The 27205-nt window shown below is 35.1% G+C and overlaps 1 protein-coding gene across 2 annotated transcripts in view; it reads left to right on the forward strand.

Moving 5' to 3' along the window:
- LOC149576343 (S-adenosyl-L-methionine-dependent methyltransferases superfamily protein) overlaps positions 1 to 27205 on the forward strand; it is a 169294-nt gene that overhangs the window by 48086 nt on the left and 94003 nt on the right. For both annotated transcript variants that reach the window (XM_089816917.1, XM_089816920.1), the window contains exon 5: positions 2690 to 2733. In XM_089816917.1, coding sequence (XP_089673043.1) covers positions 2690 to 2733 — 44 coding nt within the window. The remainder of the gene's footprint in view (positions 1 to 2689; positions 2734 to 27205) is intronic.

Consider the following 27205-nt stretch of genomic DNA (forward strand, 5'->3'; position numbering starts at 1 on the left):
TCTAAGTTATCTTTGATTCATGTTATCTTGTGTTCTTGGTAATTGTATCTTGTGAATTGATTATAAAAGAGTTAAGAAGCAATTGGAGCTGGAGCATTGACTAGGAGCAATTGTGGAAATATATAGCTAGAAGCTTTGTCTGTAGCTTATACTTCTTTCTTAATTCACAAAATAGTTAAGTTATTTTTACTTTTAGGAGTCTTTGTGCTATAATTGTAAAGCTTTTTTATATAGAAGTATGACCAGACTTAGAGCCAAACTGGTACACTTTCAGCTAGCCTTTGAGTTAGTTTATTGGTATCACTGTTTCCAACTTTAGATAGAAGTGTAGTTAGACATTCACTTTGCCCATTACTTGCTCCACGAATAAGAGGATTCTTTCTTGAAAGATAAGAAGAAAGGATATTAGTAACACCCTTTTTACAAAAATCTCTCGACTTCTTGCTTACCTTGAGTTGATCTAAGGAATGGTGAGAAGGGGGAGCCTTCTCTTTAAGGTAGGAGAGACTTTGTCTCACACGCTGTAGCTGGTCATCCTATTTTGTGATTGGATTTTACCCAAAATTGTTGGTTGCAAAATATCCACATAACATACTGGTTATTCTGTAAGATTGACAAAGCAACAGACAAAGATTGGTTTCGCGAGGATCGAGGAATGAAGTTGAGCTATGCGGACTTGAGGATATGTTCTACAGAGTATTTTGATGCTATGGTTAAGAGCGCATACATAAATATGAAGATAGTGCAGAGTTATTCGAGACTTATTGAAGACAATGTACATAGTCATACAGAGTTCCTGTGTAGCAGTTATCGATGTTTGGATTATAGCTTCTAACAAAGATAGAATATGATAATGTCGACTTGCATAAAGGTAGAAAACACGACGAAGATGTGGTGGTCAAATGCGCACATCTTGATTTGCATCTAGTAAAGAGTAATGAAGACTGTGAGTCGATAGTTCTTTGTAATTATGAAAAATGTAAAGTTGTAACGTACCGCTTAAATGTAACATCTTAAGATGGTCCTATATTATTATTGTAAATTGAGAAAGCCCCAAGGCCGACTCAATCATTTGTCTTAGGACTTGGTATAAAGGAAAGATGTTTTTCTTGAGGTAGAATGTGATTAAGTGAAGTATTTGTGTAATGCGAGTATGCAAACTTGTATGTGAGATCCAGTGAACATGATATTGAATATCTTTTGATTAGAGAAGTATTTGGTGCAATTGAGGCACAATGAGCAAACAAAGAGATTGTATTTGGCAAAGAAGTTGTTGTGGACAATTGTATGCTTGTATTATTCTGAGAAGGATAATACTAAGGCCAGTTGGATAGTTGTATACTTGCATTATTCTGAGAAGGATAATACTAAGGCCAGTTGGATAGTTGTATACTTGTATTATTCTAAGAAGGATAATACTAAGGTCAGTTGGACAGTGAGTTCAGTGATCTTGCCCTGAGGCTGATTGCATTTCATTGACTCCTGATAGGGTCCATCCTCTTACAATGAACTTATATATTAGTACATCATTTTGTGGGTACCATCTCCATCGGGGTTTTCCCTTTGATCAAGGGTTTCCCTAGTTAACAAATCTGGCATTATTGTGTATGATGATCTTGCTATGGTTGTTGCATGTATTGTTTACATGTTTTGGAATTAATAATGATATTGAGAGTTGTTTTAATTGCATAACTAATTCACCCCCCTCTTAGTTATCTTGGTGGACTTTACTTTCTAACAGATCTAGCATTCCATATTTCATTTTCCAATTTCCTTGGTCCATTCATGTCCCTTTTCAAATAAAATCCTCTCTTTTATATCCTATGTTGAGTGAGTCATAACTATTCACTACATTCCCCTTGACCCTTAATTAAACTTAACTAACTTGTAATTATAGTTTATTGTTATTTATTTATATTTTAATTTCCTTAATTCTTAATTTGTTATCAAATCCCAACTCAGAGAGGGGATATTACACAGATAATGAAGTAGTGCTCAAGCCAAACAGATTTTACCATCTTACACCAACAAAGCTAATATGGAGTCTTCTACAGTTAGATTTGTGAAGTTGAATTTTATTAGAAAAGGTTCATGGAAGCTGTTGAATGTTCACACAACACAGAGCTAAACTAAGGCCATCTAACAAGAGAGAAAAGATGAACTACAGGCCATCCAATTAATAATGGGAACAACTAGGGATTCAGCATATTTGTTTCTTATGATAAACTGTGTCGATGCCACATCTGATTCTCATATTCTTCCTCATCCAGAATATATGCCCACTTACAATATTGTTTTCAGGAAAAATAATTCATGAAGAGTACAGACTACGTCTTTTTTTCTTGAGAGTAATTATTTGTCTTTATTTGTGATACTGTCGAGACTTAAGGGAGACATGGTTTATGGATTTTTTCATGGTGTGACCTTTCTTTTTCATTTATAGTATGGACTCATGGAGGCATGAATAACCATTTCTAAGAAGCTCTTAACTTGTTTTCTATGTTGTGTTTCTTTGCAAGCTGACTCTAGGATGATTCTGAGCTAGAAACTGAGAATATCTTAATTCTAAGGAGGTTTTTGAACCTTTTTTGTTCATCTTTCAGAGCTTTTGTACTGTTTTTCGTTATTAACTTAACCAATTATTTAGAAAAGTATTCATATATTAACTTACTGAGTTCAATGTTGACAGGTGCTAAGCAGAAAGCTATATCTACCAGCTAAAGCTGCAGCACAGTTAAGTTTTGCCTAAAGCCTTGGCTTGACTAGTCATAAAATAGGTCTTCCGATAATGACAAGAAGAACATAAAAGTATTTTTGTTTTTGTCTATTTTCTTATTATATTATGGCTGTAATTTTGTATTACAAATTAAGTGTAAATCTATTTCTTTTATAAACATCTTAATAGTAAGAGTCGTTATGCTCAAGATTTTTTTAGCATGTATGTGCATATAAAATGCAAAAAACGTATCACCCTTGCACTTAATTACTGTTACAGAATTTTCTTTTGGAAGATTGATATGCCTTCCACATACTTGTCTTCTATGATCAACATCATTGGCATGTTTTAATTGATATCCAGAAAGAAAAGATATATTCTCCTTGCATTTTTGCTTAATGTGTTTGATATGATGGAGTCAGTTTTTCTTTATTTGATTCATCTTTTTGCAGGTCAACTTGGAAGAAATGTTTCAGTTTACTGGAAACCTTTGACAAATTATTTGAACTAGTCTTGTAATATTTTCCTGTGACAGATGGCATGCATATTTGTTATATCCGAGTCTGCTAGATACATAGATCTTTTGGAGAAGCAAATATTTTATGGTTAATTGTAGGTTCTGTTGTCACTGTTGAAATTTCTTTTATTGCCTAGTGTATGCCTTCTAGCGTGTTGATGTGAGTTTATGACCATCCAGTGTGCTGGATAGAATACTGGGTGTTTAATCCTCTCTTGCACAAGGAGACCCAAAATGATGAACGTTGTAGAATATTGTTTGATCCAGTGAAGTGACCCCTAGGGTTATAATGCATACTTGCAACTGTCTGTTGTAAACAACTCAGTTTTATGATGTGATTTGCTAGTAATCACAAAGGGACTTACGTTATTCTTTTGTGGAGAATCTATCAAATTTCTTATGACGAATGATTTGGCAATTGTAGCTCTTCAATTAATCCTTACAATGACTTGAAAATAAGAATGATATGAGTTTAGAAATCTAAGCTAACTCTATCTCTGCACTATCTATGCAAAAATTTATTGAAGATGTGAAACTAAACCAGTTCTTGCTTCACCAATTAAAACAACTATGCAAAGGAGGGTGCTATCTTCTAAGGTGCGTGGATGATATTCAAATTGGTCATACACATCAAAACCATAAGATATACAAATCAATGAGCATGGAACAATTGAAGTTAAGAACTTGCAGTGAAGCTCAATCTAACCTTACACTGTCACTTGCAATCAACAGATACCATAAGGCATGAGCAAGAGTTTTACCATGAATCATCAACAATAATATCTTTCATCATCTAGTCAACTTCTTAAAAACTTCTATTCAACATAAGAATATTTTGTCTAATTGAGAAGTAGGAAACCATGCAACACTCCAAAATAACACAAGTATTCACTATGAAAGCAACAATGATTCTTCAATCACTTTACCAACATTTTAACAACAATTTCTCCAAAATCCCCTTTTACAAATTATTTGGGCAAGCTTTATACAGAGGCCTCAATTACAATGGAAGGTTCGAATTGATCCAAAACCAATGACTTAGATTATTCTAAATAACCCTAATTAGGATTAGTTACAAGTACCACTTACAAGCATTAAATGCCGACCAACGAGAAAATTACATTGCATTGAATACAACTCTAAAGGATTGATCAATGGGAATCCAACGGGTTAAAAGATTAAATGCATTCCACATGTCCACTTGGAATAACTTGATTGGATGAACTTGGACATGTGAAGTTGGAATCCTTTGATTGATTGAAGATGAGTGAGTGCCACCTCAACATGTTTATCTTGTGATCTCCGCTTTTCAACTCCACTTATTCATCCTCCTCACTCTGATAATCTTCTCATTGAAAAGCTCTTGAAGTTGTGCTTGTCCTGATACCATGGCCTTGATCCTTCGTTATGACTTGAACTTGTAGACTTTAATCTTTTCTTTCTTGGGCTTGACCATGATGCTGTCACTTGCATTGTTTGTTCACCATCATCGTTCATGAAATCATCTTGTCTTTGAACTTGATTTTTATCTAGATTTTCCTTATTCCATGAAATGTGTATATTTGCAATTTGATCATCACCTTTTGTTGAGGTTCCCAACAAATTTGGATATACAACTTTGATCCTCATATCAATAATGCCTTCCTTACAAGGTTTCATTTAGGTTGATACTGATGTTGCGCATAACTTTGTTCTTGAAATGCACATGAAATAGTCAGCCCCATTCTCCTTGCTTGTCATCATCACTTGTAAATCACCATTTATGAGTCCATATAAAACAAGAGGAAACATTTTCCTTAGAAGATTATCGTTGACATTTTTTATCAAGATTTCTAAAGAAATCTACTTGTGAGGATCCTTGCAAATGATTTACAAATTTCACCCTTATGGAACTCCTGATTATTGCTTGAATACATGCAGTCCAATTGAAATTTCACCGTTAATCAAACCTGATTGAAAATTTGAAGTCCGGTGTAGAATTCCACCCCAAATCGGAACCATTTTTTCGCTCTCCTTTTCTAAGTGAATGTTGTGTTTATAATTCATATGAAAGGTTCACTTGCAAATATTAGAATCCCAGCTCAGTTAATACCAAATATTTCCAATCTTTCCTCCCCAATGATCGCGCATAGGCATTTACACAAACAATTTGCATGTTCAAGGTGTGTTTGTATTAACTTTTGTTATGATCTTGGTGGGTGGCCCTCACTAGCACCTCAGGGTTTTGATGCAATGGTTTGTACCATTTGGTATTAGAGCCTCCACCTAGGTTCAATTCTCAAAGCGGGTGGCAACGCCGGCATTGCAGTGTTCGTCCGGGGCTCATACGGCCAAGGTAGGGCCCACCGTATGGGCGCACATCCAGCCTAGAGTCTGGACTGTGGAGCGTGGTGGGATGTTATGATCCTGGTGGGCGGCCTTCACTAGCACCTCGGGGTTTTGGTGCAATGGTTCATACCACTTCATTATCATTCATATTGTTTGTATTCACAGATGTCACATACTAGCGATGTCCAAATAATTAATATATGCATTCAAAGTCGTTTACTGTTGATGCAAATCAGATTACATAACAGATGGACAAACACTAACCTTAAATTGCATGAGCAGGTCTAGAAAGGTCTTCAGTAGTGTACAACAACAAAGCTCAGAACATGATACTTGTTTTCACCAGCAAGATGCACTTCTATAATGACTACAATCAGACTCAGAATGCTATGAAGTTGAGAGGAAGAGAGTTTGTTGAATTGCTGTAGCATCATAACAGTCAGGGTAGACCTTCACTTAGCCTCCAGCTACGAGTTTCAACCAACCAATAGTATGACTGAAACAAATCCAGCAAAAAGCAGCTTTACAGTTCTGTGACAATAGAAGATTATGTTCTTGGTCTGCTGTTTACTGCCAATGGCACAAAACAACACTATCAATCTTCACAACTCCTACCAAACTTGAAAAACCCTGCCCCAAATGACTGTGTTGGCCAATTTTTTTTGTAAGTTACTAAGAGTACAACTTAAAAAATGGAAACTTTGGACAACGGTGTAGTGAGATAAATCTCTTCTTTCAGCAATAGGGGAGGCTCCCTTCTTACTGTGGGTTGCTACAACAGAAATCTGCCTGAATTTGACAAATGGGCTGTTATCTGGATCAATTCCTATTTTTTCAAGAATGATTTTATGGTAACAACTACTACATACAAATTAACAAAAGTAATCTACTGCTATGATAATACTGGTGGCTTAGTAGTTGACATAAGAACAACTTTAAGACGGCAGTTATAACTTAATTTGTTTGATTGATAATAAGAGCACAAAGTCTCTTATGATCAATCCTTTTTGAAGAATAAAGTGAACAGCTAACAAGGCATAAAGTCTCTTGCCAACTATCCAAATTGAAATAATATACCAGAAATTAAAGTTGAAAGTCTTTAATCCCTAGTACTTGCAGCCGCTAATAAACTATAGCGATCCCGTTTGGAGAAGCTCAAAGTCTTCAAGAAATAAAACTGAATGTTCAAACACTTCACAAAGATATATTATAAAATGGAACAAAGATAAATCAATCAGTGCAACTTAAGAAAACAATGATCAATTCGAAGCCTCACAACACAAAGTTTGAGAAAACTTGCTTCTTTATTCAATTCAAGAATTTGTATCCAAAATAGAAAAGCAAATGATGAATATTTATAATGAGCTCTCTCCTTTATATAGGAAAAGAAGAGAGAGAGAGAGGTGGAGAAGAAAGGAGAGACCCTTAACCACCTTGACTTATTCTTCAAACAAATTCCTAACTTTGACTTATTCTAAGTTGCATGCCTAATGCTATTGGAACTTGGTTACATGAAGCATGTAAACAGGTGTATGTTTCTTGTATTTACGAAGTTCAGTTGCTTCTACATGCAATTTGTCAACAATATTCCTACTTCTGAAAAGCATGAGAAAGAAGAGAAGTGCCCTTAATCGCTTAGGAAGATCATCACAATGTGCCATGCATTCATCGAATTTCTGCAATGATTCTTGTAGAATTGTAACATCTGGTTCTCTTATGCTTCGTGCAACAACAATAACTTGCAGATGCCATTTGCGTTCTCTGCAATAACAATCGAAGTCAAAATCAAAATCAAAATCCATAGCTTGTGAGAGTATCAATCTCTCGAAAATTAAAGTCTTTCACCCAAAGTTCTTCAAACTCTGTTACTAGAACTCCCTCATCAATGATGATGATTGCACATGTCAGCTACTAAAAACCATTGCTGATTACATGCTCTTGGTCTTGTAGACTTTTCACTACTGGTTCACCTTCAACCACTAGCCTTTGCAACACTTTCTCCCCGTTGTCCGTTAGATGTAAGGCGTTGTAGTAAATCTCTATTGAAGAGAAATTACCGTTATCATACAAAGCATCTAAGTCAACTTCACTCATAGTCTTCCACACATTCAGGTCCACATTAAGAGACTTAAGTTGTTGATGAAATGAACCAAGAAGTTCCTTTAATCTTGCTGAAAATTCTCTTCCATGTCTGAGTATCTGGAAGCTATCCCTGATCACATCTATCCCCCGGGTCACTAAAGGATCACACCAGTTATCCATGGTTGTGGTTTTCTTTGCAATTTGCATCGCATGCTCTGTAGAAGTAAATATATATTGCATGCTCTATAGAGCAAATACATCATTGATACATCATTGAAGTAAATATATATATATATATATATATATATATATATATATATATATATATATATATATGCATAGTGGATACAAAATTGCATTCTCATGCAAAATGTTGACTAGGAAGCAAAATAGTAAATAATTTATGTCAAACTAGAAGTAAATACATCATTACAATCACATCTTCCTCTTCCTAGCTCTACTAGCACAAAAGGGAGAGGGTCTAGGCCTAAAAGAGGAACCTTGCACTAGGCGTGACTGTGAGTTCTATGGTTGTGACTCTTCGCTCAACATCCCTATTGACTTGCTCTCTATTCTGGATTTATCTTAATGACTTCTCGTTTGACTCCTCATTGTTGTCTTCCTCAATGTCATCCAATGTGAAATCCAATCCAACCCCTTCCTCCTCCATGGCCTGCCTCTCCAAATCAATGATGTCATTTGTTGAAAACAATGAAACTGACTTCTATGCTGTCCAATCAAAATAGAGATCTATATCACCCAGATCAAGTGGACTGGGTATTGAACACTGTGCCTTTTTCATGAACAACTTAATATTATATTGCACATAAACAAGGTCATTGAGCTGTTTTTGAGTCATTTTGTTTCTTTTCTTTGTCTAGATGTACTCAAATAAGCTCTAATTGCGCTCACAATGGGATGTGCTACAAGGCTAATACAAGATTCTGAGAGCAAATTGCTTTAAATTGGGGTATTGCCACCCCAAGTTTGCCACTAGGCATCTACAAGATAAAATATAATAAGCTATAAAGCAATTCAAAAGAGAAAACATAACTTATCAAATTGCAAATTTTTTTAAGTTCAAACTTTTATGGTTTACCAGGGGTTTATTAGCATGAATGTTGATGGTATTTTTGTGGGGGAGTATCATAGCATTGCTGGAGACATGGTTGAGTTGCATTCATGACAAAGTTTCTCATTGATGTCAACATACACTTTATTCTATGAAGATTTCCAGAGTAACAGGGGCAGATTGGCACGGTCAACGATCAACAAGTAGAGTTGTGCGCTCTTGGACATAAATTTAGTGATGTGTATAGATGCTACAGTAAATTGTGTAGAAAGAAAGATCCAATTATGACAGAGTTATGCAATGTTTTTTGAAGGCAGCTTTTAGAGAGAGTTTCTAGAAAGAGGGTACTTGTTACATCTCATTTTTTGGCTCAATTTAAAATTGTTCATATAGTCGCTGAGGTTTCCTATGAAGTCAGTTGACAGGTAAAATTAGTTACAATCATGTGAAATGGTAAGATGGTTAGTCATTATAATTTCATATGAAGTTGGCATGCTAGTTAACCGTTATGATGATATTTTAATGTTATCTTGGAAGGTTGGTTATTCATCATGAATTCATGGGAAGTGAAATGGCGGTTAACCGTTATGATAGTTTATGATTAATAACGTATTATGGTAATTGTTATTATATTGAGGAATATGATATAATTGTGGAGAAATTCCTTGCAAGAGTGTGTCAAGGGGTGGAAGCATTATCAGAAATGAATTGGGCACAGGGGCACCATCATCACTAGGCAAATGGGTATTTTGAACCATCATGGCTAAGGGTAAACAACTAGGCAAACAAGAGTCTACATTGGACAATACCATGAGCTACGTGGTCAATTTTTATAACAAGATAAATACTAAACATTTAATATTATGAAAATAACTATTACCTCTCTCTTATTTTGAGACCAAGGAAGTGATCAATATTATAAATTCACACACACACACACACACATACATACACATAAATATATATTGTCACCATGATACTCTAATGATATCTATGAGTTATCCTTATATGTATATCAAAGTAACAAGAATCGGAATCGGATCGAAATCGGCAAGGCCGAATCAAATCGTGAATCGGCCATGAATCGGAATCGAATCGGCCATGAATCGGAAAATTTAAAAAACCCTTGAAATTTAGCGAGTAACTTATTTCATAAAACCTTTATCGCTGATTCGATTCACCGATTCACAAAAGATCGTTTGGCTTGAATCGAATCGCCGAATCGCGTGAATCGCATGAATCGCCGTGATTCTTGGAACTATGATGTATATATATAGGTACAATTATAGATATAACACAATAGCATGATGGCTTAATATATATGTGTGTGTGTGTGTGTGTGTGTGTGTGTGTGTGTGTTTCTTTCTATTTTTAAACCATGGAAATATAATCTTTATAACTCCTTATCGATTAGTGTTTGACCACCTTCAAGTTGGCATTCACCTTCTAAATATTTGAATTTTCGAAACCTTCTTGTAACCAATGTTCTTTGTAAGAAAGCATGAGAATCATAAATCACCCACGACTACAAGTAGCTTGAGTATAGCACAATCATCTTATCATCGAGCGACATCTTTGAACCAAGAGTTCAATATTTTCCTTTCTGTCTTCTTCCCTATTCTTTCTTCTATCTATCGGTACCTTGGACTGAGCATCAAGTAACGTGGGTAAAGCATATCCCAGGATCTATTTCTGCAAAGGCTGATCGATATTGTTTTACAGGTCATGGATTGATCACAATTATTATTTTTTCCATACTTTACTTCTTTTCAGTATAGATAATTATCTATTGCTTTTGGTAGAGGATAGTCCTATTTATAGTCTACAACACAACCATGGTTCAGCATAGTTATGATTCCCATAATTACCAAGTTTTGTTGCTATCAAACGAATGATGATTCATTAATGTAATCTGCAAATACCATGGTCTGGAACCACTGGTCTCCATAGTAATTGAACTCGAAAAGTATAAGCTCTGTTCTTTTCTTTTAATTTCGATCTCTGCATGATAACTACATAGGGACGGATCATAGTCTCCATAACACGTTCTTTGCTATATTATGTATGAAGTAATCTTGTATAAATCTGAATCTTATGTTATGATATTCTGATTTACTCACTGGTATTTGTTGTATACCAGCTGAGGTAAGAATCAGAAAGGTATTCAAAGGAAACCATTGGATAAAACATCTCATTATTAATAGTAGTCTCCTGGGATGCACCCAAGGCTAGTGAAGCCAGTGTGAAAGGGTGAAGAGGAGAGGAATCCTGCAAGGGAAAAACAAACTATGATCAAAATTCAAATGCATGATCATCTTAAAAAGAAATCATTAAGATCATCTAAGTTAGCTCATGATTGTCCAAGTATACTTAGTTGTCAAGTCAAGTGGTGGAATTAAGTACTAGGATGCTTAGTGGTTGGGCAAGGTTTTTCATGTTTATTCCGGGTAGGGAGGGCCTTTCTCGGATGAGATTGTGTGGGGATAATTAAGGGTCCAATGATTGGGAGGTTAAGCCCTTGACAATGTTTACCCTCTCCACCAGATACCAAGACATGCACAAGACAGAGATAAGTTATGCATTCAACATCTGTTGGTAACAAGTATCTTACTTTTATGATATTTGAATTTACAAGTTGAAGATATGATAGATTGATTTATATTGTTGAATCAATTAATCCCTTTAATGAAGTCAACTTTCTCGTCAATGTAAATGATAAGTAGTAAAAATTAGTTGATTTCCAATTGAACATGAAATATATTTGTATGCATGAGATAGGTTTATCTGGTTGTTGTCATTTTTTTTTTCATTTATGTGAATAATGAATATGAACATATCTTCTAACTATATGGTATTGCCATAGTTACAGCAACAGAAAGAAAAAGGATGATACAATGGTATTTGATCCCCTAAATGGTATATGTCGTCATGATACAATGGTATTTGATGCCCTAAATGGTATTTATCTTTACAATATAGTGGTATAACTATTCGTGCCCTAAGTGGTATATGTGGATTAACTTAGGTTTTGCAGATGTTTCCCTAGGCGCATTCTAGTTTTGAATTTATGGTATGTAAAACTTAAATTCTTAATTTAGATTTATTGATGATGCTATCAATGGTTAGTTATGAAATTTCCGTTAAACTGATTGTAACCATTAATCTCATTCATATGAACATAATTGTTATAACGGCCTTCTCATGAATATGAAGTAGTAATTGTAATTTTATGATATGCAAGTTGTTAGTTAAGACCTGGAAAAAGGGGATGTTATAGTACTGTTAAATCAGTTGTATCTTTTGGCTGAGATGGAAATTGGTTAAGTGTGTTTAGAGGATGGTCAGAGACATGTTGAAATTGCTATGTTCCAGATTGCAAAATTATATATGCATTTTGAGCTGACTTATGAAGATTGTTCAATGTGTTTTTTCTTGTGAGCCAACTATTGTAAAAATCATTGTGAAAAGAGTTTAATCATAATGAAACGTGTAATGTAATATCTTAAGGATGTCCTATATTATTTATTGTAAATTGAGAAAGCTTCAAAGCCGACTCAATACTTGTTTTAGGACTTGGTATAAAGGAAAGGTCATTTCCTTGAAGTAGAGTGTGGTTTTGATCAGTGAGATCGTTGTGCAAACTTGAATGCAACTTTGGCTAAAGTTAGAGTAGAGATTGATGTTGAAGGGTGTACTGTGAGCTTAAAAGGAATTGTATTGGCAAAGAAGTTATTGAGTCAGTTTAGAACTTGGATAGATTATCCTAAAGATTGCTTAGTGAAGACAGTTTGAGGCTATTTGAATAGTGGGTTCATTTGTCCTTTAACTCCTAACAGGGTTGGCACAACTCCTAACAAAGCTGGAATCTTCTAACAAGGATTCAAATTCTCCTAACAGGGACTCATATGTACTGATTGTATTTCTTTGGCTCCTAACAGAATCCATCCTTTCACGAGGAACTTTTATATTAGTACATCATGTTGTGGGCATCATTCTCATTGGGGTTTTTCCTCTGATCAAAGGTTTCCTTGGTTAACATATTTGGTGTTATTGTGCATGCTTATCTTTCTTTGGTTGTTGCATTTATTGTTTACATGTCTCAGAATTAAAGATATTAAGAGTTGTATTAAGTACATAATTGATTCATCCCCCCTTCTCAGTTACCTTGGTGGACTTTACTCTCTAACAATTGGTATTAAAGCATCAGGTCCTTGAAAGAAAAGTTTAACAACTTAAGGAGATTTTGTAAAAGTAGGATCTCTGATAGAGATACAAACTACTATTACTAATTGAATAGGTTCAGATTTACTTACAATCTAACAGTATATATAATCTGCAGTTTTGATGTCGATCTTTCAAACTTGAATAATAATGCACGGTGCAAATTCCTTGATCTTGAATAGCGATGGAGAATGAATGAGTACTGTTAGATAAATATACTTGTTTGTACGAGATCGATGGCTGAGTATTAGGTTAAATATGTGCAAAGTCATGTCCCCATAGAGACACGATTGTATGGCCAAAGGCCACGTAGGGTCATTCCTTACATGGACATAACTGATCATCATATGTTGTATAAGCAAACACATTTAGTTTGCTTCTCAATCGACAATCATGCGGTGGTATAACAATTACATTTAGGAACTCGATAACATAATAGTCTCTTGTAATTATAAGAGCCCGATTAGTTAAGTAATTTATAAATAAATAGACATATATATTATTCTTATCAATAATATAAGACATAAAGAATGTTCATATAAATCATGAATACAAATACTCAATATAATGAGTATATCACTTCGATTAATGCTATACTTCAATACTCCCTCTTAGCAAGGGAGAAGGGACAATTTTTTTATGAGATATTAGCATCAAGGATATCTATACACAACGTATTATCTAACTTTAACACTATGAAATAGTGACTTGCCAAATAACTACAATCACAATGTTATGAACACTATCATAACATATATTATGATCGCTAATTGTCCAAAACAATATCTAGAGTAATCATAATGTTTTCGTTATCAATGGCTTCTAGCGTATCCGGAACAAAACCATAATTTATCATGATAATAGGTCTATCATTTGTAAGATTGTCACCTTACAATGATTGCCTTCTGAATATATGTATCTCTGAAAGATTGTCATCTTTAATTACATATTTGATGCAACTATTTAAGTAGAAACATAAACACACATTAAATTGAAAAAATCAAATTCAATATTCAAATTTACAATTTGATCATACCAAGCTTACCTCTATAATATTCCAATTTAACATTGGCAAGAGGTTTGGTAAGAATATCTGCTGTTTTCTCATTTGTAATTATGTAAACCAACTTGAGAACATCTCGATGTACCATATCTCTGATTCAATATGCTTATATTGATGAGAAAAACTGAATTTACAGATAACTGATTTATCTTTAGAGCTAAGTACAACATTGCATGTCATTTATGTATTCAAACTTTGGAAATGTATCACTCTCCCCCTGATTCCTCACTTTGGGATTCTCTTTTAAATCTATTCACTTTATCTCTTTGTTCAACAACTTAAAATGCAAGATTTTTATCATTTTCTTACATAACTTCCGCTAGGGCTGCTTGAATTTTCTCCTGTTCCTGACAAATGTTCTGAGTGTGACCGAATTCTTCACATTTGAAGCATTGCACTTTGGACCAATCTCTTTTCTTGTATGGTTTGTTGAATTCCTTGTTTTGATGAATTCCTTTCTTTTTCCCTTATTATAGGTATTGATTTGAGAGCTTGAAATTCTCCCTATGGATTTGAAATGATTCCTCTCATAATTAATCTTGACTCTCCTTGAGTGCATTCATTTTTTGAGTAGTTCAAACTTAGGAAGTTTTGGTCGAGAACTTAGTCCACGAATAAATGTCTCCCAAGATAGTAGTAGTCCTTTTAGAGCTATGATGCTAAGCTCTTTGTCATCTACGTCATTTCCAATGGTCGCAAGTTGATCTTTCAATTATGAGATTCTTAGGAAATAGGATGTAACTGTTTCTCCATTACTCATCTTGACGTATAGTAGATCTTGCTTCAATGTTAGCAATCTACTTGTGTTATTAATTTCAAAAGTATTCTTTATAGTGGAAAACATTTCAAAAACAATTATAAGATTGGATATGGAGGGAAGAATATGATCCTTCACAGACTATAATAATTTTCATGGCCTTGTTGTGCCTTTTCCATGTTGTTTTATTTTGTTCATTTTTAGGTATAGATTTGTTTGTTTCTATATATTCTTCTAACTCCATTTCTCTTAGTACTATCATGACTTGAATTTTCCATGACAAAAATTTTGATGCTTCCTCAAGTCTATCCTCGAATCTTACATGATTAACCATTTTGAATTTGAGAATGAAATTCTAATATTGATAAATTTGAGATTTTTGATTTTAATTATGAATAATAGAATTCCCTATCAGGATGGCTCGGATACCATGTAAAAGCAGGATCTCTGATAGAGACATAGACATAAACTACTATTACTAATTGAACAGGTTCAGAGTTGCTTACAATTTGACAGTATTAATAATTTGCAGTTTTGATGTCGATCTTTCAAACTTGAACAATAATGCTCGATGTAGATTCCTTGATCTTGAATAGCAATGGAGAATGAATGAGTACCGTTAGATAAGAAACAAGGTTAGTTAAGAATTGTGTTTGATTTTTCAAGTTGAACCTAAAAATGCTGATGAAGCTTGTAAAGATGACTTTTGGATTAAAGCTATGAAAGAGGAATTAGAGCAGATTTGAAAAGAACAAGACATGAGAATTGGTTCCTAGACGTAAAGATAAGAATATTATTGGAATTAAATGGGTATTTAGAAACAAGATGAACGAACAAGGTGAAGTTGTGAGAAACAAACCAAGACTAGTTTGTAAAGGATATTCACAACAAGAAGGAATTGATTTTGAAGAAATGTTTGCACCTATTGCTAGATTAGAGGCAATAAGAATGTTTTGGCATATCTAGCTAACAAGAACTTTAATGTTTATCAAATGGATGTTAATTCAACTTTTTTGAATGGAGAATTTGAAAAGGAGGTATACAATGAACAACTTGATGACTTTCTTTTGACAAAAGAAAAAGATATAGTTTGTAGATTGAAGAAGGTACTGTATAGACTAAAACAAGCATTGAGAACCTAGTATGCAAGATTGGACAAACACTTGACAATCTTGGGATTTGTAAAAGGTAATGTTGATAGTAATTTGTACCTGAGAAAGAATGAAGATGGCTTGCTCATTATTGTAGTATTTGTGAATGACATACTTTTTGGAGGAAATGATGAAGCTAGTAAGACATTTTTAGAAGACATGAAGAAAGAATTTGTGATGAGTATGATTGCAAAGATGAAAACTTCTTGGGATTACATATTGTACAGAACAAAGATGAAAGTTTCATATCACAAGCTAAGTATCTTAGAGATTTGTTGAAAAGATTTGGATTGGAGAATTGTAAACCTATTGGAACACCTATGGTAATTGGATGCAAGGTATCTAGCAAAGACGAATCCCTAGTGTAGAACAAACAAAGTATAGATCTATGATTGGTGGAATGCAATATTTGACACATACAAGACCTGATATAGAAAATGCAGTTGGAATTGTGGTGAAATTTCAAGCAGATCCTAAAGAGATACACCTTGCAGCAGTAAAAAGAATTTTCAGATAGTTGAAAGCAATGCTTGATTATGGTTTATGATATGACAGATCACATGATTTCACATTATGTGCATACATTGATGCTGATTGGGCAGGTTAAATGTAGATGATAGAAGGAGCACCAGTGGTGGAGCATTCTCCATAGGAGGAAGATTGGTTTCTTAGTTGAGCAAGAAACATGAGCATTTCACAAAGTAGAGTAGAAGCTGAGTATGCAACAACAATAGATAATTGTAATCAGATTATTTGGATGAAGCAAATGTTGAAAGACATTGGAATTGAGTTTAGTGAGCCTATTATCATACATTGTGATAACACAAGTACAATGAGTATGTCAAAGAATCCATTTTTACACTCAAAGACAAAGCATTATTCTATTAAGTATCACTTTTTGAGAGTGAGAGTTGCAGAGAAAGAAATTAGATTGGAATATGTTAGCACAAAGGAGCAAATAGCAGACATATTTACAAAACCTTTGGCCAATGACACATTTGAGTATTTGAGAGGTATGCTTGGGGTCATGCCCCAACCTACTTCAGAGTAGTTGATGTAGAGATGCATTAGTCTAGTAGGTAGCAAAGCACTATTTCTTTTATCTAGACTAGATGCTCGATGCTTCTCCTATGGGGGAGTGTTTTTGTTTGAGTTGAGTCATTAAGGACCTTTGGTATTGGTACTGGTATTTAGCATTATCTTTGGACACTTGAGCTTTTTGCACATTGTTTTGGAAATGATTGAACTTAGAGAATCAAAATAATGATACCTTTGTCATTAATGTCAATGAGGGAGAGAGTAACACATGAAAAACATTCTTATGGGAGAGATGTGTACATGAAAAACATTATCTTGACATATTCCTTATGAGGGAGAGTAATGCATTGATTGTTGTATGAGGGAGATTAACACCTTCCTTGTGCATATTTGTTACATCCCAAATTTTGCCCTAAATTTTAAGATTGAACATAGCCGTTAGTTTAACGAAACAATATCAAGTGAAATTGAGTTAGTTAATTGTAGCCGTTGTTTATTTCTTCATATCATGTGAAATTGAGTTAGTTAATTATAACTGTTGTATATTTCTTCATGATCATGTGAAATTGAGTTAGTTAATTATAGCGGTTGTATATATGATGAACATGTAGAGCTAGTTATTCTGACATTGATGAAATCCCTAATTGGTCACTTGATGATTTTGAAATTAGCAATTTATAAATCTTGAATTGATGTCTTGGTGAGAATGTTGTTTTGAGTGATAGTAGGAAGAAGACTGAAGAGAGAGGGGAAGCATTGCTAAACAGGGTCATTGGAAGGGGATGGTCGAGTAGTTTAGTCATTAGAATCGACAGGTTTGACCTAAAACTATCTTGGCAAGGTTACTAGGACTTGGCAACATATTTCATGGTGGAACCGCATGAGCTATAAAGTAGAACATTATAATAAAACAATGTAAAATAAACATAAATTCTTACCTTTAAAGAATTATCAAATATTAATATTATTTAATTATTATTTTACATTCTCAAATATGATCATATGTAAATAATAATAAAATGACACCATTACATTATAAATAATAATCCAATGATGCCACCCTATCATTACGTACACATAAGCATAGATGAGAAAATAAAATAATAATAATAATTTAAAAACTTTTCTTTCTACCTTTCCTTCTCTTTTCTTTTTCTTTTCAAAATCAATTTGAAAGGTTTTCGAATGGTTTTTTGTAACAGATGGAAGCCGTAGAGTCAGGTTTTTGTTTATTTCTTAGACTTCCATAATCGTTTCATGTATTTGATTTCTTTTCCTTTAGTCCTTAAAAACCCATAACCGTTGATAATCCCAATAAGAGAGCTCAAAAATTTGAGTTTGTATTTGCCTGAACTTTTCTTATCATTTGCCGCGGATAATAGTTCTGAAAGTAAGAATTCGTTCCAAGCGCAAGCCTTCCAAATTCACTTAAGGAGTCACGTAAGGCACATGTCGCACCCTGTTTTCTTTCTTTATTTTGCCAAGTTGATGCACAACAGTCCAAGATTATTTATATGTTAAGTCCGCTGGTTCTCAATTTAGCTCTTTTCATTTTTATAACAACAATAGTAAGAAAATTGTGAAATCGTTTCCATGTCACGAAAATCTGAAAGTTTCATTCAATTGCAAAGAATGATAGGTAGGGATGGATGTATATACACATTTGTATTTTGCTTCATACATCGGAAACCATGCCGTGTAATCAGACAAATATGTTTGAATCCAAATACTTTCAATTATATACCATAATTCTGATTAGAATATCTCAAATCAGAATACCAATGAATTCATCAGGCGATGATGCCAGAATATGGTGAAGAGGGTGAAATGTTCTGCTGCAAATATAATATGATAACACCTGGGAATCACCGGCTTGGAGGCTTGAATAAGGTGAGGAGGTGTAGAGAATCTGCAAAAGAAGGTTGACATCAATAATAATAAGAAAATAACAAATTAAACATTACTTTAGCTCATGCATGTTCCACTTATGAAGGATGTTGTCAAGCCGAGTGGTGGAGATCGGGTTTTTCGACCCACATTTTTGAAATCCTTGGCCAGGGTGGAATTAGGCTGATTTGCTGAACAAGTGATCTTTGTTGATTGTCCAGACGCTTCAATTATTTTGTCGAATAACTGTTGGGACTTCAACCCACCTGATTACTCGATGGCTGGACATATGAACATCCCAAGCCTGACTTCGGGGTAGGGAGGGTTGTTCTATTAAATTAGAATAAGTGGGGATAAGTAATGGTCCGTGGTTGGAAAGTTAAGCCTATGTCAATGCTTCTCCTCTCACCGATGCCAGGGCTTGGACAAGAAGTAAAAGAAGTCTCACAAATTAGACTGTATGTTTAAACCTTTGAATATTTAGTTATTTCATTTCAAGATGAAAGTCGTTTACTCTACAAATAGCTATTACGTTAAAGAAGTTAAATGTTCACAATCATCTCAATTTGTATTTGATAGATATTTCTTATTTCTTTTCAAGAAAATTTGTTATTTAATTTTAGTTGAAAATTTAGAAGTAGTTAAATGATTACGTTACATAATATTTCAATTTGTAATTATATATATTTCATTTCCAGAACATCTGATATTTACTTTCAGCTGAGTATGAAGTTAATTGTTAACATCTCATTTTGTATTCTCGGAAAATCAGTAAAGTATGTAATATATATTGTAAATAGATTTTATTTCAGTTTAAACAGTTGTTGGAACTCATAGTCATGTGAATAGAGTTAGGAAATCGGTTTTAGTTTAAGATTAAAACTTGTTTAGGAAAAATCCGTATGTTACAATATTGGTTGCTATATCTTTACATTCACGGGCAACATGAATGGGGGAGTAAAGGCAGATGAGGTTGAGATATATTTGGTATTCATGGTACTTAGATGTTTTTCATCTATGTTTCTATCAATGCCAAAGGGGGAGATTGTTAGCATGAATGCTCATAGTATTTCTGTGGGGGAGTATCATAGCATTGCTAGAGACATGATTGAGTTGCATTCATGACAAAGTTTGTCATTGATGTCAACATACACCTTATTCTATGAAGATTTCCAGAGTAGTAGAGGTAGATACGTTTGGCATGGTCAACGATCAATGAGTTGAGTTGTGTGCTCTTGGACATATATTTAGTGATGTGTATAGATGCTACAATTAATTGTGTAGAAAGAAATATGCAGTTATGACAGAGTTATGCAATGTTTTTTAAAGGCAACTTTCAAAGTGTTTTTGAATAGAGGGTACTGGTAAATCATCTGTATCTTTTGGCGGAGATGGAAATTGGTTTAGCCCATTTAGAGGATGGTTAGAGACATGTTGAAGATGCTATGTTCCAGATGGCGAAATCAGATATGTAGAAAATTCATTGTGAAAAGAGTTTAATTGTGATGAAACATGTAATTGTAATCTCTTAAGGATGTCCTATATTGTTCATTGTAAATTGAGAAAGCCTCAAGGTCGACTTAATACTTGTTTTAGGACTTGGTGTAGCAAACGAATTTTCTCATCGATAAAAAAGATTGTTTAAACAAGGAATTTCCAACGTTCATAATTATACAACTGAATCCATTTCACATGACTTTAATAGCCATTAACATTTAACATAAAATAACCGAATTCATGATCAACTGAAATAACTAGATTAACGACTAACAAATCATAACTGCATTCATAATCAACTGAAATAATTAGATTAATGACTAGCAAATCATAACTGTATTCATGATCAACTAAAATAACTAGAACAACGACTAACAAATCATAACTATATTCATGATCAACTGAAATAACTAGATTAACGACTAGCAAATCATAACTGTATTCATGATCAACTAAAATAACTAGGTTAACAACTAACAGATCATAACTGTATTCATGTTCAACTAAAATAATGATTCAAGTAAAGTAAATGCTTAACATAAAAAGAAGGATTGGAACATATAAGAATCTTTGGAGGATCTTTAGCTAGTTGTGCAAGCCTCGACTTTGGTGAGAGGAGAAGCATTGACATAGGCTTAACCTCCCAACCTCAAACCATACTTATCCCCACACATTCTATTAAATTAGAAAGGCCCTCCTTATCTCGGGATCGGGCTTGGGATGTTCTTTAGTTCAGCCACCTTAGCATCTTGGTGTTTTGAATGTCCGCTCAGTTATGAAACAAACATGCTTACATAACTGGCACTACTGACATCAAGTGATCATTAGATGGCAAACATGCCTATAAACTATCTTGGCCAAGGATTTCCGATGGGTTCAATGACCTGATCACCACTGCTCGACTTGACAACAGGTTTCACTTCAAGGATGAGCATGAGCTATTAAATATATTATCATATATGTTATTCGTGTCTGATTTCTCTTTTGCTTTCTTGCAGATTTATTCACCTCTTCACCATACATGGCTACCTTGCCAGTGAGTCCTAGGTGTATTTAAAGTTTATGAGCATTCTGCTTTTTTAACATCTCTTCACCATTCCATGGCTTCCTTGCCAGTGATTCCCAGATGTATTGGTAGTTATGAGCATTCTGCTCTTGATAACTTGTTATTGATATCAACAACAATCATGAAGGTGCAGAATTCACAATGCATTCCACTCGGAGTTATCTTGCTCTCTGTGTACAGTAGCCTTAGAACAAGTGGAAAAGAGAATACCAAGGGCTCTAAAACGAGAAGATCAACATGGTAAACAGAAGGTTGAGATTCAACAAGTTGAGAAGTTTGAGATTCAACAAGTTGATGAAGCAGAAAGCAACATGATGGGTGAAACAAAGAACCAAATTACACCACCCAGTGCGGAAATAAAAGAAGATGATGAAATAGACGAGTCGGAGAGTCTCCAAAAGGAGAAGCATCTAGAAAGAAATGGAGTATGGACTCTAAGATTCGATGGTTCCAGAACCAAACAAGGAGCTGGAGCCGGATTTGAGTTAGTCAGCCCAACAGGGACAACATATTTAGAGGCACATAGATTGCAATTCTCATGCACTAACAATGTGGTAGAATATGAAGCTTTGATTTTAGGATTGTTATGCGCTATCAAGAAAGGTGCCAAAATACTACATGTTCTTGGGGACTCATATTTGATAATTGAGCAGATAAAACAGAAGTTCGCCTGCTATGACAAGAGATTGAAGAGATATAGAAACAGGGTTTGGGATTTGATAGAGGACTTCGATGCCTTCAATATCAAGTTTAGCTATAGAGCAAACAATCAGGTGGCAAATGCCCTCGCACAGACTGCAAGCTCGCTGGCACCAATTAAGTTGGATGGTTTGAAGAAATTCAGAGTTGAGTTGGCATCGGTTCCATCAGTACCAGACAATGTCAAGAATTTCCAAGTGTTTGAAGATGATAGACATATCCTCAAATTCTTGACCAATTCAGATGTTTTCACAGCGCAAATCATAGATGGTGAAGTGGATGAAGAAGCAGAGATTGATGCAGAAGGAATTATGAGCTTAAAAGAAAATACTATTCCAAAGGGGATTATTGAGTTAGAAAGGATATTTGACATGGACCAGTTCCACAAAATGCAGTATCAACCCACAGGGGGCGATGAGTGTGAAAAGGTTAATTTGGGGACAGAAGATTGTCCCAAAATAGTTCACATTGGGAAAGTTTGCACACCTAAGGAGAAGGCAGATATATTGAGTTTGATGAAGGAATTCCCAGATGTAATTGCTTGGGGATATGGAGATTTGAAAACATATGATCCTTCTATCATCACACATACAATTCCACTGAAGGAAGGGAGTAAGCCATTCAGGCAGCGGCAGAGGCCAGTCAATCCTTTGTTAGAACCATTGATATATCAAGAAGTAAAGAAGTTGCTAGATGCGCGGATCATTTTCCCAGTGAGACATTCAACGTGGGTCGCCAATCTTGTCCCAGTAAGGAAGAAGAACGGAGAGATAAGACTATGTGTAGATTTCAGAAATTTGAACAGAGCCTCAGAAAAAGACAATTATCCATTGCCATCACTAGACGAGGTTTTGCAAATTGTAAATGGAGCCCAAATGATGTCATTTATGGATGGATACTCGGGATACAATCAAGTGATAGTCGAAGAAGAAGATAGGTTAAAAACGGCTTTCACCACGAAGTGGGGAACATTTGCATACAGAAGGATGCCTTTTGGCTTGATCAATGCAGGCGCAACATTTCAAAGAGCCATGGATTATGCTTTCAAGGACTTAAAAGACAAGTGCATTATAATCTACATGGATGACATAACCGTATTTTCAAAGAACAGAGAAGATCACATTTTGGATTTGAGGAAAGTTTTCAGGAAATGTAGTAGGTATGGAATTTCTCTGAACCCGAAGAAATGTATGTTTGGAGTCACCGAGGGTAAATTGCTAGGACATATAATTTCAGAAAGAGGTATCATGATAGATCCAGAGCGGGTGGAAGCAATTTCCAAACTTGGCATGCCAGGAAGTAAGAAGGAGCTCAAATCGTTCTTTGGAAAGATCAACTTTGTGAGAAAGTTCATATCTGCATTTGCTGAGATTGTGAAGCCAATGAATGACATGTTGAAAAAGGATGCAAAAGTGGATTGGACTCCAGTAGCTAAGAAGGCATTTGAAGAGATAAAACATGCTATCATCAATGCACCAGTTCTAGTGATTCCAGATTATGAGAGGCCATTCAATATATATTCTTTCGCCTCTGATCATGCATGCGCAGCTATTTTAACACAGAAGAATGAAGAAGATGAAGAGCACCCGATAGCCTTCATGAGTGCACCTTTCAGAGAAGCTGAATTGAATTATCCAAATGTGGAGAAGCAAGCTTATGCCTTGGTGAAGGCAATGAAGAAATTCAGGCACTACATCTTGAGAAGTAAAGTACGTGCAATTGTACCTGATATAGCAGTGAAGACGCTACTGATGCAGAGTGAGCTTGGAGAAAGAAGAGGCAAGTGGGTCGCCACTATCCAAGAATATGACATAGAAATCCTACCAATGAAATTGGTTAGAGGACAACAATTGGCACAGACCATGGCATCAGAGGGGCCTGGACTTGTGCAACAAGTTTATGAATTGGAGGATGTACATCCCGATGAATGGTACTAGGACATAACCAACTATTTGTTAAATCATCGGTGCCCTTCACATTTGAATCCAGTACAGAAGCGAGCATTGAGATTCAAGAGCAGAAGATATATGTTACAAGGAGCAGTATTATACAAGCAAAATCATGAAGGGATATATTTGAGATGTGTCGGAAAGGAAGAAGCCAGAAATATTTTGGAACATTTTCATGATAAATGGGGAACAGGACATGGATCAGACTTGGCCACAGCACATTGGATACTAAGAGCAGGATATTATTGGCCAACTTTGTTCAAGGATACTCACGAGCACGTAAAGATTTGTCATGTTTGCCAAACTTTGGCAAAACGACAAAGGAATCCGGCAATGCCTCTGCGGCCAATCATCGAGGTGAGACCTTTAGCGATGTGGGGACTTGACTTCATCGGTCCTATCAATCCACCTTCCTCAGCACAACACAGGTATATTCTAACCGCAACTGACTACTGTACTCGGTGGTCAGAAGCCCAAGCTTTCAAGAATTGCACTGCTGAGATTGTTATCAAATTTTTAGAGGAAAGAATCACTACCAGGTTTGGGTGTCCTTCTTTTGTTTGTGATAATGGTTCTGCTTTCACTTCTTTGAAATTTCATACATGGGCATTTGATCACGGGATTATTTTAAAATTTTCATCAGGTTACTATCCCCAGGGAAATGGCCTAGCAGAATCCACAAACAAGAACCTTTTGACTGTGATTGGAAAACTTTTAGACAGGAACCCAAAAGATTGGCACACACAACTGAGATACGCTTTGTGGGCAGATAGAACAAGAGTTAAAGAGTCCATAGGGATCACTCCTTTTCATATGGTTTATGGACAAGACCCTGTATTCCCAATTCAATTGAAAATTCCAACTTTAAGGTTCATACAGGAATACTATGATGAGAACGAAGACAGAGTCCAAGTCAGGTTGACTCAACTGATGCAGTTAGATGAGAAAAGAGACGAAGCCCTGGAAAAATTTGCAAAACATCAAGGGGTAGTAAAACGTTGGTTTGACAGAAAAGCACAAAACAAGGCCTTCAGGATTTCTGACTTGGTCTTATATTGGGACAAAGCCCATGAAAAGAAAGGACAACATAATAAATTCGACAAACTTTGGAAAGGTCTTTTCCAAATTGCTGAGATCATCGGAGATAATGCATTTAGACTCAAGACACTCACTGGAGGAGATGTCCCATTGCCCGTCAATGGGCAATTCCTCAAGCATTATTTCCAAGCCTAGGACTCTGTCCGGAGCCCTTTGTACATAGTTAGTTTAGGTTTGCTTTCAGTTGTTAGTTTAGGTTTGCTTTCAGTTCTTTAGAATAGAGTTTATCTTGGACCATTTGGCCCAAGGGTTAGAGTAGTTTCCCTTTCAATTGTTTAGAGTAGTTTTCTTTTAGTTGCTTAGGTTAGGTGTTTTGAGGGAGCTTGAATTTGATTTGCATCAAGTCATTTGACTTGAGATCTTTTTGCTTCCCTCAGTCGGAGAGTAGTTTTGGTTTTGGACCTTTGCAAGTGCAAAGGAGGGTTCCATGTTATCACTCATGGGCGAGGTGTGTAGATTTTATATTATATTGGGACAAAACGGAGTCTGTCTTGTTCATTTCTCGAAGGCATTTAACAAGGTTCAGAGATTAAAGGATGTGTTTAGTCGTTGGTCTATGGTAGGACTTGTACTAAATTTGGGTTAGACTCTATAGAGGTTCTTAAGTTATCTTTTGACATGGTTACAACATTCTACTCACACTTAATTGCTCTGAGTTCTTGGTGTTTTAAAGTGAAGTTGGACTTAGTAAAAATCATACACCTGCTTCAGCGCCACTGTGGTCTTCCAAACCCTCCGCAAGCTTCATTGCCTGCAAACCAAACAAAAGATTGAAAGAGAGAAGAAAAAGAGAAAATATCAGGAGAAAAGAGAAAAGGCAATATTAAAGTGAAAATAAAGATAAAATTTGGTTAAAGGGTGTGCAGTCATCTCTGCCGGTGCTATAAAGATAATCACTAAAGGCAGAACCGTGATTGTGGTGCCACAGCGATAACTCCGTCGGGGCTATAGACGCCTGACTGGCTGCGGAGCTCTATCTGGGTTGCTTTTGAAGTAAGGATATTTATAATAGCTAAGTTTAATGGATCTGAGAGACTATCAACTTCTTGTCGAGCGGGGAATAAATCATTTGCACACACGTGAGTAACTTATGGTCAGAGTGCTTAGGTTCAACTTGAGAGTCCTTTCCCTTGTTGAGTGCTCGTCCTTAAGTGATTTGCGGATAGGCCATCCTGAGATTTTGTTCTAAGTTACTTGTTTCTCGAAATGTTCAGGAACATTTCACCCGTGGAGTCGCCAGATGTTGTGAGGTTTTCACACATCGCCCCAAAATCTTGGGGACCCCCTTTTTAATCGCCTTTAGGGCCGGTGGAGAAGGTTAGATGTATTTTTCACCCGGTTTCAACTTGATTTTCCAGAGCTATCAGTTCTATCCTTAGGCCGAATAAGTTCAAAATTGATTTCAACTTGGCAGGATAAGATTGTGAATTTTGTACTTAGACGATTTCTTTTGAAAATTTGGATTTAATTGTAAATTTGAATGATTTTCAAATAAGGAAATTTCTCGTTAGACTTAGGTTCTTGGAAAATCTTATTTTTTTTGGTGAAATAGAATTTAATTTTGTAAGATGAAGTTAAATTGCAAAATCGATTTTTACTCTAGAGGCAATTTTATTTTTTGTCATAAAATTTTAATTATTTAGCAAAATCGATTTAGAGGAAAATTGCAAAAAATTGGCTTTAATAGATTAAATTTGCCTTGAAAGCTTTTGGTATTTAATGAAATTGGTAAATTAATATTAAGAAATGGCTTTTGGTTAGTCAAAATTCAACTTCAAGGATGTATTAATTAGCAAACCCTCATTAAATAGAAATTTTTAGCATCCCCAAGGCACCATTTAATTTCGTTTTGCAATTTGTGGTTAATTAGTAAATTAAAAATGCAGTTTTCATTTTAGAAAATTAAAATTTTGGCAAAGTATTTAAAGTGGGCCACTAACTTAGCTTTAATTTTGGTTTTTTTTTCCTCTATAGGACCAAGTCGGCCAGCCTGGGAGGAAGGTGAAAGCTGCTATAAAGGGAGTCTCCTCCCATTTCATTTTCATCAATTCATTTGCTCCTCAT

Source organism: Cupressus sempervirens, chromosome 1, assembly GCF_028749045.1.
Source record: "Cupressus sempervirens isolate cs-2001-9-10 chromosome 1, ASM2874904v1, whole genome shotgun sequence".
Lineage (NCBI taxonomy): Eukaryota > Viridiplantae > Streptophyta > Pinopsida > Cupressales > Cupressaceae > Cupressus > Cupressus sempervirens.